At 41.1% G+C, this 15,574-nt stretch overlaps 1 protein-coding gene across 1 annotated transcript in view; it reads right to left on the reverse strand.

Moving 5' to 3' along the window:
• Tmod3 (tropomodulin 3) overlaps positions 1-15,574 on the reverse strand; it is a 58,223-nt gene that overhangs the window by 23,132 nt on the left and 19,517 nt on the right. Inside the window, exons 2-3 of the mRNA XM_021173025.2 lie at positions 8,238-8,404; positions 5,199-5,355 (exon numbers count right to left, since the gene is read on the reverse strand). Coding sequence (XP_021028684.1) covers positions 5,199-5,355; positions 8,238-8,363 — 283 coding nt within the window. The 5' untranslated portion in view covers positions 8,364-8,404. The remainder of the gene's footprint in view (positions 1-5,198; positions 5,356-8,237; positions 8,405-15,574) is intronic.

The raw sequence follows: 15,574 nt of genomic DNA on the forward strand, positions 1-15,574 counted from the left end.
AAAAAAAAAAAAAAAAAAAACAAGCCAAAAAACTTTCTGAAGACCTATGGAAATTCTAACACAAATTTTTATCTTTATTTTTTGAAATCAAACTCATTTTATTAATTCTTTGATAAACACAAAGTTACACACTTTTAAAGGTACTAAATATAAGAACAATCTTCGGAGGGATAATGATTTTTGATGAACTCACATTTCCTTTCAAGTTTTATATATAACTTAATGTCTTATTTCTAAATAAATTCAGCTTTAAAAATGAGCTGTTGTAATCGTGCTAGGACTATGAAAAAGTGGCAGCACACATACCAAACATTATTGTTAAATAGCTCCTGACGTGGACTTGGTATCTGTCTTGGGGTTCTTTTTATGATAATCTCTCCATATGTAGAGTGTTAATAATAATAAGTAATTACTTCAGCCTGTTCTTTTCTGATGAGAGACGGAAAGGGAGTGGATCCAGATAGGCGGGGAGGTGGGAAGGAACTGGGAGGAGCGGAGGGAGGGGAAACTGTAATTAGGGTGTGTTATATGAGAAAAGAATCTATTTTTAATAAGAAGGGTGTGGGGCTGGGGCTTTAGCTCAGCAGGCGCCAGCTTGCCTAACATGTGTGAAGTCAGGAGTTGGATTGTCTGTACCAGAAGAAAAGAGAGGCGAGAAATAAAAGAGACAATTCCTATTCAACAATAAAAAAGGAATTACTTCATATTTTCTTTAGGAGTACCCTAATACAATAATTGAGATTAATTTTATAAGAAGGTATAAATTAGGTAGGATCTAAACTTGCTCTATGAATACAGATTTTGAGGATCTTTCCAAATTTATTTTTTGACTTGAGTTCTTTTCAAAATCCCAAATGTTCACTTTATATAAAGTGACAAGCTAACTGAGAATTCATAGGAAATCTAAGTAAGCCAGAACAGCCTTACAGAAATCTAAGCAGGCCAAGCTACCTGAGAAGGACCAATACCAGGGAACTCACACTTGACCATTTGAAGATTCAATGCAAACCTAATGTAATTAAGCCAGCATTGCCATGTTGAAGAAAAAGATATTTAGAGTAATGGAATTGAATCTATAAGTAAACTCTTGAACTTTAGGCAACTGATTCACCTACAAGAACATAAGAACAATTCAATTGAGAAAGGTCAGTAGACAACTAGACAGTCACATGCAAAATGCCATGAAGTTAGATCCCCCCCTTCCAATCACAAGCATAAATCCAAAACAAATCAGAAAGCTGAGAGTAATGGCTCATTAATCACCTGCAATCCCAGAACTTGGAAGATTAAGGCAGGAGGATCCCTAGGAGTTTGGGACCAGCATGGGCTACAGCATATAACTGTCTTAAAAAAACAAAAAAACAAAAAACAAAAACAAAAAAAAAACAAAAGCAACAACCATTTATATACAATATTCATTGCAGCATATTTATAACTAAAATTCAGAAACAACCCAAATATTAAAGAACAAAATATAATAGAACATGATTCTATTATTAAAAGGAGTGAGGGAAGGACCGGGAATGTAGGTCTGCTGTAGAGTGCACACGCTTAGTGAGAAAGCAGCCATCAGCTTCTATAGTATCAGCCCACTGATGGAAGTGTCCAGAGCCAGCGAGGAAATCAGTGATTGCCTATGGCTATGGAGTAGAACAGGGATGTGGTAGACTGATTGATTTACAAATGGATACAGGGTTTCTATGGGGCATGATGAAATTGTTCTAAACTAAAGATTGTGGGATCATTGTATAATTCTATGAATATGTTCAACATTACTGAATCATATACCTTACACAGGGAGATTTTATTCACAGGAATTTCCTTTTATACAATCTTTATTAGCAAAAGATGGTTTTTAAAGATTATTTTACACACTACAGAGGTGTGTGTGTGTTGCACTTGTGGTAATGTTGATTTTAATACAAGCTCCTTCAGAGGGCATCAGATGCCGTGGAGCTGGAGGGATGAGGTATAGGCAGCTATGAGCTGTGTGCTGGATCATCTACAAGAGTAGTAAACATTTAACTGCTGAGCCACCTTTCCAGCCCCAAATAAAGTTTTGTTTTTTTAAATTAAGGGGATTGGGTAGTGAGATTGCTTAGTTGATAAAAGTGCTTTTCTTAGTAATATTTTAATTTCAGTAACTATGAGACACTGGCTAATTTAATGCCTTTCCTTTATACTGGTTACTTTTGGTTTGTGCCCTAATTGCCTCACAGGGTGAGTGAAATGTTAGGCTTTATCAGACAGATATCAGATAGATATAGGGTGGATGTATCATTTTTTATCCCAAGCCATTCATTAGCAAGTGTATTAGTAACATACTGTATAATTCACCTGAATTCTTACATGCTTTCTACATGAAAGTCGTGAATACTTCTCTATTGAAATTTTGACCTCAGATAAGATGACTTGATATACATATAGGTTTTTTTTTAAAAAGATTTATTATTATACATAAGTACACTTTAGCTGTCTTCAGACACACAAGAAGAGGGCATCAGATCTCATTACAAGTGGTTATGAGCCACCATGTGGTACTGGGAATTAATTAACTCCTGTCCTGTGGAAGAGCAGCCACCAGCTCCTCACATAACTTTCAATAGATGTATTTTTTTTTAAAGCACAATTCCAACAAAACTTCTACTTACTGTACTTGTCAGTAGACATTATATCTGACTGACTTTAATTTCCTTTTTCAACAAAGTCCAGGATTGGAATTTTAAAACTGATTAAAAAAAAAAAAAGAAAAAAAGACCAGGCCAGGAAAACTGATCTCTGGGGAAGTATGAAATGGTACAGTCCTACCCGCAAATGAAAGACAAGTGACAATGGGAGTTTAAGCCCCGCTGTGGAGCTTCAGACACCCCCAAACCCTACATACTGCTGCTGTAAAGACATCTAACTGTGGGCTTTTTGACTTACTCAAGAGTCAAAATGTAGCCGGGCATGGTGGCGCACGCCTTTAATCCCAGCACTTGGGAGGCAGAGGCAGGCGGATTTCTGAGTTCAAGGCCAGCCTGGTCTACAAAGTGAGTTCCAGGACAGCCAGGGCTACACAGAGAAACCCTGTCTCGAAAAACCAAAAAAAAAAAAAAAAAAAAAAAAAAAAAAAAAAAAGAGTCAAAATGTTCTACAGAGAAGTCTTATTCTCAACAGGATGTAGGAAGCCTCTTTTAGAACAATGGAGGCCCCACGTTTTCTGGAGAGCTGAGGCAACTGCAAGTGAGGTGAAGAAGACTTCAGAAGCCACCCACTGAAGACATCTGGCTAGTCCCCTCTAGGAAGCAAGGTGGCACGCATGGGATTCTTGGGAAGGAAGCCAAGAATATTACATTCTCAGAGTTGGGAAAAATAAAACAAAACAACACAACAGAAACAATAAAGTGCAGAGGGCTGGCCCCCAAGGAGAGCAGGGAGAACAGGAGTGTCCCCGAGGGACGGGCTGGCCCATCCCTGGTGAGTCAGCAGTGCAAGCAGAATCCAATGGAACACACTGCAGTCAGGGCACTGGAATAATGGACATGGAAAAACAGCCCAGATAAGAGTGAAGCATGGCAGGAGCAAATGGGAGAAGGATTCGTAAGTGAGCAACAGGGAGACAGTAAGGAATATTAAAGGCTGGGCATGTAATTTCCCCATGTGACAGAGTCATATGTACGTACAGCGCTGTGCCTTTTTAACTGAGACAGACTACTGATGATCTGTACAGTATGCCGGGAAATAACGGCCATGGTCAGCACTGTGCATGGTCATCATTTGAAGAAACAGCTAGATAAATACTCTCCTTCGAGTGTGCACCCATATGTGCAGCTCACAACTGCAACTACATGACCCCCTCTTCCCTCCTCATAGGAGGGTGTACAAATCACTCACAGATACAAGCACATGCACACACATTTTAAAAAAGAAATCCTCTAAAACAAAACAAAAAACAGCAACGGATTTTATTGCATCATGGGACCTACGCCATGTACATATCATATTCTATATCTTTATATATTTGGTTCTAGTTTTATATACCCTGATTTTATTTCTACAAGTTTTTTTTTTAATTATGTGTATGGGTGTGTGTGTTATGTGCAAGAGAGTGCAGGGACCCTCAGAGGCCAGAAGGAGGTGTTCGAGCCTTTGAAGCTGGAACCTCAGACAGCTGTGAGCTGTACAATATGGGTACTGGGAACTGAATTCAGGTCCTCTGGAACAGCAGCAAGTGGTCTTAACCACTATCTCTCCAGCCTTCACTGTAACTTCTATAGTATACCCTGCATATAAGCTAAGCCATCTTGGAGAATTTTCTAGCTAGTTGTACTTTACAGTAAAAGTCTGCTACTTGTCCTTAGGTCCCCATTTCTGTTTTCAGGTAGCTCATGCCCTACTTCTAAGTTATTTGTGTTAGACACTACTTCTTCTTTTTTCGAGACAGGGTTTCTCTGTGTAGCCCTGGCTGTCCTGGAGCTCACTCTGTAGACCAGGCTGGCCTCAAACTCAGAAATCTGCCTGCCTCTGCCTCCCGAGTGCTGGGATTAAAAGCGTGCGCCACCACGACTGCCCGGCTTAGACACTACTTCTTGAGCTGTATCGTTATCTAGTAACTGCTTTCATTCTGGGAAGTAAAGTTCACCCTAATCCAAGTCCTCACTTCATGGGTTGTTTGTTCTTGTTTATTGATTAAGGAAGATAAAACAGGGTACTCAAATGTAAGAGAATGAGTGAATTAGATACTATAATATCACCCTGTTAGGACTAGAAAATTTCCTGAAACTCATGATAGGAAACATTAGCACACAAAACCTATGTATATTGAGGGGGACAATGAAAAAGCACGAATAATTTTATAAATTATTATTTATTTAATAGTTAAATAAAATTATTTACTTTAAGAGTTTTAGTGTTAGGAAAGAGCACTGCTTTGCTGTCACTTGCACTCTGTAGTAAACGAGTGTTTTAAATTTGCTTCAACAACTTGTAGTGAAGTAATGTACAAAGCCTCTGTGTAATCAAGCTACACTAATGAATGGATTAAAAAAAGAACTCTGGATAAGCTGATAAAAATATAAGTGATGTATCTAAACTACCTAGTAAACTTTAGGTCGCCAGCAGTGCTAACTATCTACATCTAAAAACTATTTTCTCCATGGGTATCGATTCCCAAAAGAACCCAGAGCTACTGAATAAAAACACAGTCCTGGACTTACCTTTCTTCTCTCCGGTGTAGGGCACATAGTCTTCCCGATCTTTGTGCTCCAATGCTTGCTTCTCTAGGTAAGAAAGGAGCCGTTCTCTATCAAAGGGTCCCGTGGCAGACTTTGATGTCTGGTTCTTCTGCCGAAACCCTGCAGGCAGAAGGGCATTCTGCCAAAGAGAATGAGTCTGCCATTATGACCACCAAACCACCAAGAATTCCAATACTATATGCTTCTATAGATTTCCCATGCAAGAAAGATCAAGAAACCAGCATGATACAGACATTAAACACCTCCTTGCAGGATTTTAGGATAGCCATGTGAGATGTATCATAGAAGGTTTTTTGTTTTTAATTTAAACACTGATGTACTGATTTTGGGGGTGAGGGAGTACATGTGCCGTGACATGTATGTAGAGATCAGAGAACAACTTTAGTTGGTTCCTTCCTTCTACTGGGATCTTACATAGGCTGTCAGACTTACTGATAACCATCTTTACTACTGAGCCATCTTGCTGGCCTACAAGTCTTTGTGTATTTGTGAGACAGGATTTCTCTGTGTAACCCTGGCTGTCCTGGAACTTACTAGATAGACCAGAGTGGCCTTGAATTCAGAGACTCATCTGCCTCTGCCTCCTAAGTACTGGGATTAAAGGGGTGTGTGTCGTTGCTGCCAGCAAGTCTATATTTTTTAAGTAGGTAGAATTCACTTATATTATTATTAAAAATGGCACCTACATATTTTCTTCAGATAGTATCCCACTAACAGGAAACAGCCACTAGCATTTATTTTCTTTTGAAACAGTTTCTTGACATATCACCATGGCTGGCTTGGCACTCAGTGTGGACCATGCTGGCCATAAAGTTGCCATGATTCTTCTTGCTGCATCCTTCCAAGTATTGGAATTATAGGAAGGAGCCATTTGGCCTAGCTTCACCCTTTAATTCTTAGGTATCTATGGATTATTATTTTTCCAGGTAGGACTTTTAAATTTATATTGATATCTATATTAGAGTAGAGTTGATCTTGGTCTTTCTCCAAGGATTACTAAGGAAAAAATTTTCCTAGCTTGGCTTACATTCTAGCATTCAGGAAGGTGAAGCAGGGGGATAGTGAGTTTAATGTTCAAACAATAGCAACAATTTTCTTCATGCTTAACAACTGACCTGTAAACATGTACATAAACTAATTCTATCACAAAAGAATTGCAAACTGCTATACGTTATCTCTTTGTAACGGCTTCTATTTGATCAGAGTCCTTATGGAAATAAAAACATGCACAGTCCAACCTCAAGACGACTTACTTGATTTAAATATCTTATAACACCGTTCACTGTGTATGTGTGCACAAGAGCATTAGTGTGTGGTAGTACTGTCACTGCTCTGCATGCCCCATGGCACCCTGACACACAGAAGAGCTAAGTCCTCTGGTGTCTACACAGCACAGTGTTGAGCTTAGGGGAGAGCACAAGCCTGAGTGGAGGAAAAGAGGAAGAGGAAGAGGAGGAAGCTCGAAGGGAGTGAAGTCTGAGTGGATGTGTGTATTGACCCAGGCAGGGCCATATCAAGGACCTCAGTCTTAGACCATGGAGAAAATGGTAAAGCCTCCTCCTTGAGGGTGAGGCTCAAAAGGAAAAGGTGAGCCCTTCCCTTCTGGTCCATGTCTAGAGGTTGACACTGTCTACAAAATGTCCACCACAATTTTCTCTCCCTGGATAGTCACAGCCTGAAGACAAGGTGCTGTTAAACATTCTTTAATGAACTTGACAGCCCCTCACAAAAGTCACTGGCCCAAGTTAAAAACCCCAGGCTAGACAGTCTCTTACATGCTTTCTAGATCTTAAACCATTTGATTTAAATTGGTTTCACTGACTCTTGCCAAATATATTGTTGGCAGCTCTATTATCTTGAGTAATCTCTCAGACTTAGGTATGGAAAGTTTTTCTTGTAATAGTAATTATGGTCAAAGGACTTGACCTGTGTATAGACATATCACTTAGCAACAAAAACAATTTTATAAAGCACATGTTTAGCATGTGTGAGGCCCTGAATTTAATTCTCAGTACCACTCCTTTCCCTAAAAGCTCACAATACTTTAATTCTTCAAGAATACAGAAACCAACGTGCTTTCAAGAAAGGTGGTCAAGCTTTGCAAGTAACCACTACTTTGAGGGTCTTCCCTGCTATCCGCTCCTCCGTGAGTCTCATTTCAAAGATTAAATAGTTCCACACTATACTTGTGCAGCCTAGGAGACGAGTAACAACCAGTTGGCAAATTAAGACAAGTATATATCTGCACTGTCCTTGACTTAACAATGGCTCACTGTAAGATAATGTAAAAGCAGACCGTACAATCATTTTGGTTTTCATTATCAGGATAGCACATAAGTTAACTTCTATGAGGTAATAAATACTTTTTTTTCTTAACAAACTAGGCTTTACATTAGATGATTTTGTACAAATGTAGGCTTACTTAAGTGTTTTGAGCACATTTAAGCAGGCTAGGTAAAGCTATGATGTTGATAGGCTAGGTATAATAAATGCGTTTCAATGTATACTATTTGTAACTTAGGATGGTTTATCAGGGACTTCAGATCATCGTTAAGAAGTATCCATGTTCAGCTCTGCTCCTTAGATCTGTCCCACCGATGCTAACAACAGACCATTTGGTCAACCTTCCTAAGCATCATTCTAATTAGGGTTAGGCCACTAAGAACATTCTTAGAGGCACAGTACACTGGTGCCAGCCTGCTGCTCTGAAGAGAAACAGATTAGCATAAATTAAAGGGCTAATTAGCTATTACTAATTTCAATTACACAAAGGTAAGCTTGTAGTGGAGAAAAGAAATTGTGTAGATGTTTAATGATGGTTTAAAATGCCTGTGTCATAAGATGTGGAGGTAGATATGGGGACCTGGAGAAGAAGCAAAATGCCAGTTCATCTGGACGGAAAGTGGGTAAAGGGTATGGGAAAAGCCACGAGAAAGCAAGCTGGTTAGACGGCAGCTACTGAGCCAAACGATCTCTATCTCTTCCTGGGTTAGCACCGACCTCGGGGTCAAGATCATCCAGGACAGTCTCGAGCTGTTTCAGCTCTGATTCCGACAGCTTGCCAAGGAGCTCGTCCTCATCCAAGTCCTTGTAGTCCCCCAAGTCCTTCCGGAACGGCAGTGCCATGGCGCAGGGTACTCACTGGCTACTTCCACCACGGGTTATAGCTTTGGAGAGAAGAGAGAAATCCATTTTACAAATGGGCGTCATGTATTTGCATCTATGACAGGGAACAGGGAGTGCCAGTCCGGGTGTCCTACATCCTTGGTCTATCATCTGCTGCTCTTACCTACACACCACTCATCACCACTCATGCCTTCACTATTGCCTCTGCAGGAAAATAATCAAGTGGGAGAAAGGAAGTGAAGATGAAAAACATTAAAACAATTGCTTGGTAGAATGTACAATTCCTGATGCTTGAATTTTAGTGGCAAAATGAACTAATTTTTTTTTTTTTGACAAAATAAATGTCTGTGACATCAACTTATCCTAATGGAGAACGTTTGCTTTACTGCAAACTATTTAGAAGAACAGTATGACACAATGGCAACATAGGAAAATAGCAATATATATCTCACAGGAAGGAATAGTAGTCCCTTGCCTCTGGGACTACTATTTTTTAAAAAATATATTTTTCAGCCGGGCGTGGTGGCACGCGCCTTTAATCCCAGCACTCGGGAGGCAGAGGCAGGNGGATTTCTGAGTTCGAGGCCAGCCTGGTCTACAAAGTGAGTTCCAGGACAGCCAGGGCTATACAGAGAAACCCTGTCTCGAAAAACCTTTTTTTTTTCTCCCAAAAGATAATTTTAGAAGCTGGAGAAATGGCTTAGCCGTTAAAAATGCTTCCTGCAGAGGGTTTCTGGTTGGCTCCCAGAATCCACATAGAGTGGCTCCCAGCTGTAACTCATTCTAGAGGATCCGACACTCTCTGCTGGCTTCCAAGGGTACTAACATACATGTGATACACATACATACAAGCAGACACTCACAGCTAACATACATGTGATACACATACATACAAGCAGACACTCACAGGTACACATAACTAAAAACAAGGGCATCTTCTAAAAACATTTTCAAAGGAAAATATTATTTTCCTATTATTAGGTTGTTTATTTAAGGGATTTTTTTTTTTCACTAGGTCTCACAATACAGGTCAGGCTAACCAGAAACTCACTCCATAGACCAAGTTAGCCTTGCATTTAAGGTGAACCTTCTGCCTTGACCTCCCTCGTGAGTGCTAGAAACACAGGTGTATGCTACCACACCCAGCTGAAAAGAAGTTTTAAAGAACAACAAAAAGGCATTCTGAAAACATATTAAAACACACTGGATGTGCCACCCAGGAATAGGCAGTACATTCAAGAAGACCTGACTACAGGGAAGGCTCTTCATTTTGTCAGTGTGGGTGGCTCGACCTAACAATAGAATGAGGCCCAGCAGCTACCCATAGAGCACACAGCAGGACTACTCTGTACGAAAGGACACTGAAAACACAACTGCTGCAACAGAACCAGGGAGCAGGCAGTGAATGCTTCCACCACGTAGTGTTCACACAGGCTACAGCTCTCTTTAGACAAAAAGTGAGCAAATAAAAAAGCAAACCAACTAGAATAATAATAAGAATAAGAAAAAAAACCACAAGAAACACACAAACAAACCCATAAAAACATAAAATTAGAAATTATTTCATACAAGTAAAAGACCAGTAAGATAAAGAAAAACCCCCAAAAGCCAACATGAGCCAAAAATTCCAAACCAAACCAAACCAAGCCAAAACCAAACCAAAAACCTACAAAAATGTCACTGAATTAATTTTGTGTTGGTCATCTACTTGCTTGGCATGGGGCCTGCCCTCATCTGTGGTTTGTGTACCCAGTGAGACACCATTTAGAAAACTGGTTCTTCCTTTGCAAGTGGTTGTCAATCGGAGAGAGAGAGCGTCTTTTGGTTGGGAAGCAGGGGCAGGAGCTCATAGCTACTTCTCCCTCTCATCTCTGGTATGTCTGTCTGGAACCTGCACAGGCCCCGTTGTGCTGCCAGTCTGAGTTCATATGTGAGTCAGTTTTGTTGTGTCTGGAAGACACTGTTTCCTTGGTGTCATCCACCCCTTCTGGCTCTTACAACCTTTCCGCCCCCTCTTCTGCATAGCTCCCTGAGCCCCGGGGGCAGGGATTTAAGAAGACATTTAGGACTGAGTGTTCCTGAGTCTGTCACCCTCTGCATACTGTCCAGCTGTGGGTCTCTGTATTAGTGCCCATGTCTTGTAGGCGGATGCGTCTCTGATGATGGCTGAGCAAGACACTGATCCATGATGTGCTGGCTAGTTTTATGTCAACCTGACAAAGGCTAGAGTCATCTGAAAGGAGGGAATCTCAATTGAGGAATTTAACCTTCATTAGATCCAGCTATAAGGCATTTTCCTAATTAGTGATTAACAGGAGAGGACCCAGCTCACTGTGGGTAGCGCCATCCCAGGACTGGTAGTCCTGGGTTCTATAAGAGAGCAAGCTGAGCAAGCCAGGAAGCAACACTCTCAACAGCCTCTCCATCAGCTCCTGACTCTGTTTTTGTCCTGCTTGAGATCCTGTTCTGACTTCATTCAATGATGAACAGTGGTATGGAAGTGGAAGCCACATAAATCCTGTCCTCTCCGGTTGCTTTTGATCATGGTGTTTCATCACACCAACAGCATCCCTAAGATACAGAAGTATGGCACAGTATCATTAGGAGTCACTTTATTGCTGTGTTCCTTTGGCAAACAATACTATTTGGTTTTCCCCTTGGCCCATGGCCTACTTAGTCTCAGGTTCTTAGGCACCCAAGCTGTGTCAGGCATGGGTTCCATCCACTTCATGGAGTGGCCTTAAATCTAATCAGATAGCGGATGGTCACTCTCACAGCGTCTGTGCCGCAACTGCACCAGTGCGTCAGACAGGAACGTTACTGTTGTAGATCACAGGGTCTGTAGTTGTGTTCGATGAACTCTTACTACTTTGTGTGTGTGTCATAGGGGAACATGTTTCTATGGCTTTTACTTCAGCTTGTTTTTCCTTGACAAAACAATAGAGAAGTCATATTCTTGTGATTCAGACTCTGGAATTTTTGCCAAGGTGAAAGAACTTCCAGTTCTAGAAAAGTCAACTTTTCTAGAAACTTCATTCTGCTTCAACAAAGTGTTAACAAATAGTATTGATGGTAGCTAATCTCACTCAGAACTCACATCTGCATGTTCTTGTATCCTGTGCTCCCACTCTGAGAGTCCCCATCCTGACTTTACATCTCCCCTAGCTTTCCTTTACTGAGGAGCATCCCATTGTATACGGACAGTGTCCCAGGAGCTGCTCTGGGAGTAGCTTGCTTTTGCTTCTGTTCTGAGGATAACAATACGATCTATCTCTCCCCTGTCCTCTGAGGACACTTTATTAGAAGAGAACAAATTCTGAATAACAAGGAGGTGAAACCAATATGGTGGCCTTATACAGCAACAGAGACTAAAGGACATATTTAGTGCAATAAGCCACGCACAGAAAGTCAAACACTGTAAATTCTCACATATAAGTAGAAGTTAAAAAGTTAATTTCATAGACATCGAGTAGATGTTTCTTTTTTTTCTTTTAAGATTTATTCATTTTATATATGTGATGAGTACATTGTAACTGTCTTCAGACACACCAGAAGAGGGCATCGGATCTCATTACAGATGGTTGTGAGTCACCAAGTGGTTGCTGGGAATTGAACTCAGGACCTCCAGAAGAGCAGTCAGTGCTTTTAACCTCTGAGCCATCTCTCTAGCCCCCCCCCCCGGTCCCCCAGTAAATGTTTCTAAACTAAACCACAGCTAGATGAGAATATGTTTTTGTGTTTTATAGCAGGGACTTGGATCTGGCTGTTTTTATAAATGTAAATTGGAACAGTTACATTATTCATCAATGTCTATCCCTGGTTCATGTGGCACAGTGGGAGAGATGAATAATTACAGTGGTCTGCAGAGCCTAAAACATTTACTATTGGCCCCTCACAGAATAAAAGCTGCCAACTCTTTGAGAAATGTGCAAATTCCTTAGCACAAAATACAGTTTATAAACTGATTTAGCCAGCTTTCCCGCATTATCTTCAGCTGTTCCCTATCACAATACTAAAAAGGACAGAGTCTAGATGCCCACATCCCTGCTAACCACGCTCTTTCTCCAGATGAAATACATTCTTTAACCATGTCTGTTTCCTCAACTGAAGCCCTATACATTCTTCAAGGCCTTCCTGGATCTCATAATATCCCTAGAAATCTCCTGAGGCTCCATCCTTATACAACCACAATCTAACTTACTCGCATCTGTCCCCACACAGTCTATGTAAGGTTTGAGGATACAAGAAAGTGTGTGAGGAAATAGGATGGTGTTCTGAGGTTGGTAAACATAAGTTACAAAGGTTGGAGGTTGTGAAAACCTTGAATGGTGACGGGGGCACGGGAGGAAGGAACATGCTTCAGATCTCTTCCCCTCCCCTCCCTTCCCCTCCCCTCGCTGTGCTATCATTGTGGTGAGACTTCAAAGTTCAGAGTTTAACGTGGAACAGTGGTAATACTAACACTTCTAAAATTTACCTCTTTTTGTAAACTTAAGATACTTCTAAGTTTCAGGGCATCCACGCAAATCCACTTCTCACAGGTCAAATTGACTCCAGATAAGTACTGCCAATCAATAACCTGTTTCCCTCCCCTACCTGTCTAATCCTGAGGGGGGATCTAGTCCCCTTTCCCTGGTCCTGGGAGCCCCACCCCCAACTACCAAGACCATGGGCCTAAAAGTTTCAAATGTACACCCAAGAAAAAGGTTTCCTCCTTAACCTCCTTAACTTTATCTTCTACACACACACACACACACCCCTATCTGTCCCAGCATCCTGACAAGTTCAGGTATTTCCTAGAACCTGCATCTAGAACAGCTCCAAAACGTGGCTAGCCCAGATGGTCATACAACCTGGACCCCAAGTAAAACAGCCTGCTCTTCCCAGACTTGGCCAACATGCCAGCTTTTTGCTCACCCCAGCCCCCAGTAACAGCACCCCAATGTCAGCAGGATGTAGTTATAGATGATTACATTGCCCCTTATTAATTTACTATCTAAAAACCAAAAGCTAGGATGTTGGGACTCAGACCAAGGACAAGAGGCTGAGGTGCATATTTAACATACTAAAGTGGACCCTTAATATGTTAAAGGTCTCCTTTAACATGGCCTCCAGGTTCTCCCAGAATTCCCAGTTCCTACCTGTTTGTTATAGGACATGGCAGGCATACCCTGCTCCCTGCCCTGAACTTCCCAGCCCAGGGCCTGGGCTACCTCTCCTGCTGAAGCTCTTCCCTATACAATGCAGACAGTTTGGTCTTTTTTGCTCTCTTCTCTCTGTCTTTGAGCTTTCTCTCTTTCTCGCGTTCCCTCTATGTCCCGACCCATGACAACTTGCCCTAGAGCTACTTCCCAATAAACCTGTCTTTCTATACTCTGATCTTGCTGGAATTGGCTTCTCTCACTGGCAGAGAATAACTAATCCGTCTACTCTGGCTTCCAGGGATAAACCATTCATAGCCTTATACATAGTTAATTGTGCCCTTCTAACCCAATCCCATCAATAAACAGCTCTGTTGTTGCTATTGGTTGCTAGGGTTGTTTTCTCTGGTTTAAAAATAGGGTATTATATAGCCTAAGTTGGCCTTGACCTCAAAAGATCCTCCAATGCTGGGCCATCAACGATTCAGTTTTAGTCAGCCTCATCAGTGAGCACTAGGATACATTTTCTCCTTTGAAGAGAGTTTATAAGTTACATAAGGTGGGGTTGATAAGATAGATGGCTCAGTGAGTCAGGACAATTGGCACTAAGCCTAAGGACCTGAGTCTGACCCCTAGCACTCACTGGTAGAGGGAAACAATGATTCCAGACAGTCATTCTTTGACCTCTACCACAGCATATATATCCCTTCCACAAACCATCATTATTGTACCTCACTCACATCTACTTATTTTCTCCAAGCTTCTGTTTTTATAGAGGAAGGTCTTAACACAGATTATGCTCTAAAAGCAACTGTGGAGTTACAGGATTCAGAGATACGGTCTCTCAATATCCTTGTCCCATCATCATTTCCATAGGGTAGGCTTGAGTTTCCAGGATCATCTAACTGTTCTCTTTGCACACCCATGATCCTGCTGCTCTCTGGTTAAACCTCTGTACAGAGTCACATCTCTACCTACAGGACTGAGCAAACTGTAGTCAGTGACCTTCCTTCTTACCTATGTTCACCTACCTCTGATGAATTCTATACATTGACCATTCTTGAATTTTACCTTCAATATGGACTTTTCTTCTGAACTCTATATCTGAAAAATAACTTCCCATGTATGCATAAGAACCCACCAGGTGGTGCTGGCACACACCTTTAATCCCAGCACTCAGGAGGCAGAGGCAGGCGGATTTCTGTGAGTTTGAGGCCGGCCTGGTCTACAGAATGAGTTCCAGGACAACTAGGGTTGTTATACAGAGCAGCTCTGTCTTGAAATAAAACAAAACAAATAAAGATGCAAGAGCCCATATGTCTACCCTTCTCCCTGCCCCTTGCACCTTGCTCATAACAATAAATGGCAACTTCATTCCCTTGGTTGCTTTGGTCAAAAAGTCTTGAAGTTAACTTTGACTTCTCTCATATTCCACATCCAAACTATGTGGATCCCACAGAGCCAAGTCCTATACTCTACACTCTATAAAATAATCAGTTATCTTCTTTTTTAATGGAAGGATTTTCCTCTTAATCTTTGTGTGTGTGTGTGTGTGTGTGTGTGTGTGTGTGCACACGTGTGCTTTACCCACGGAGTCATCTTCTCAGTCCAACTCAAGAATTTGTAATTGTAAACCAATTTTAATTGTGTATATTTTTGGTGTATGAAATATGTATGTATTAAATATCAATTTAAGCCTTTACTGAGATAATTGTAGAATCACACACAGTACAAAGAAATTATATAGAAGAATGTCTTCCACGCTGTGTCTGTTTTGCAAAACTACGGATCACAAGGAAGACATTGATCTTGACCCATTCCATTGGTCTTACCCCATCTCCCCAGTTTTACATGCAGTCCTATGTATGTGTTTGTATCGTCTTTTGTTTTTTTGAACACTAGCACAAATTCATGCATCTAGTACCACTGTCAAGATGAAGTTTAACCCACAGAACTTCTCATGTTGCCCTTCTATAGCCACACTCACCGACCTCTCTCACACCCAGCAACTGTTTTGACCTGTTTCTAAAATTGTGATGTTTCAAGGATATATTCAGATGGTTGTGGTAG

The sequence above is a fragment of the Mus caroli genome, chromosome 9, assembly GCF_900094665.2.
Source record: "Mus caroli chromosome 9, CAROLI_EIJ_v1.1, whole genome shotgun sequence".
Taxonomy (NCBI): domain Eukaryota; kingdom Metazoa; phylum Chordata; class Mammalia; order Rodentia; family Muridae; genus Mus; species Mus caroli.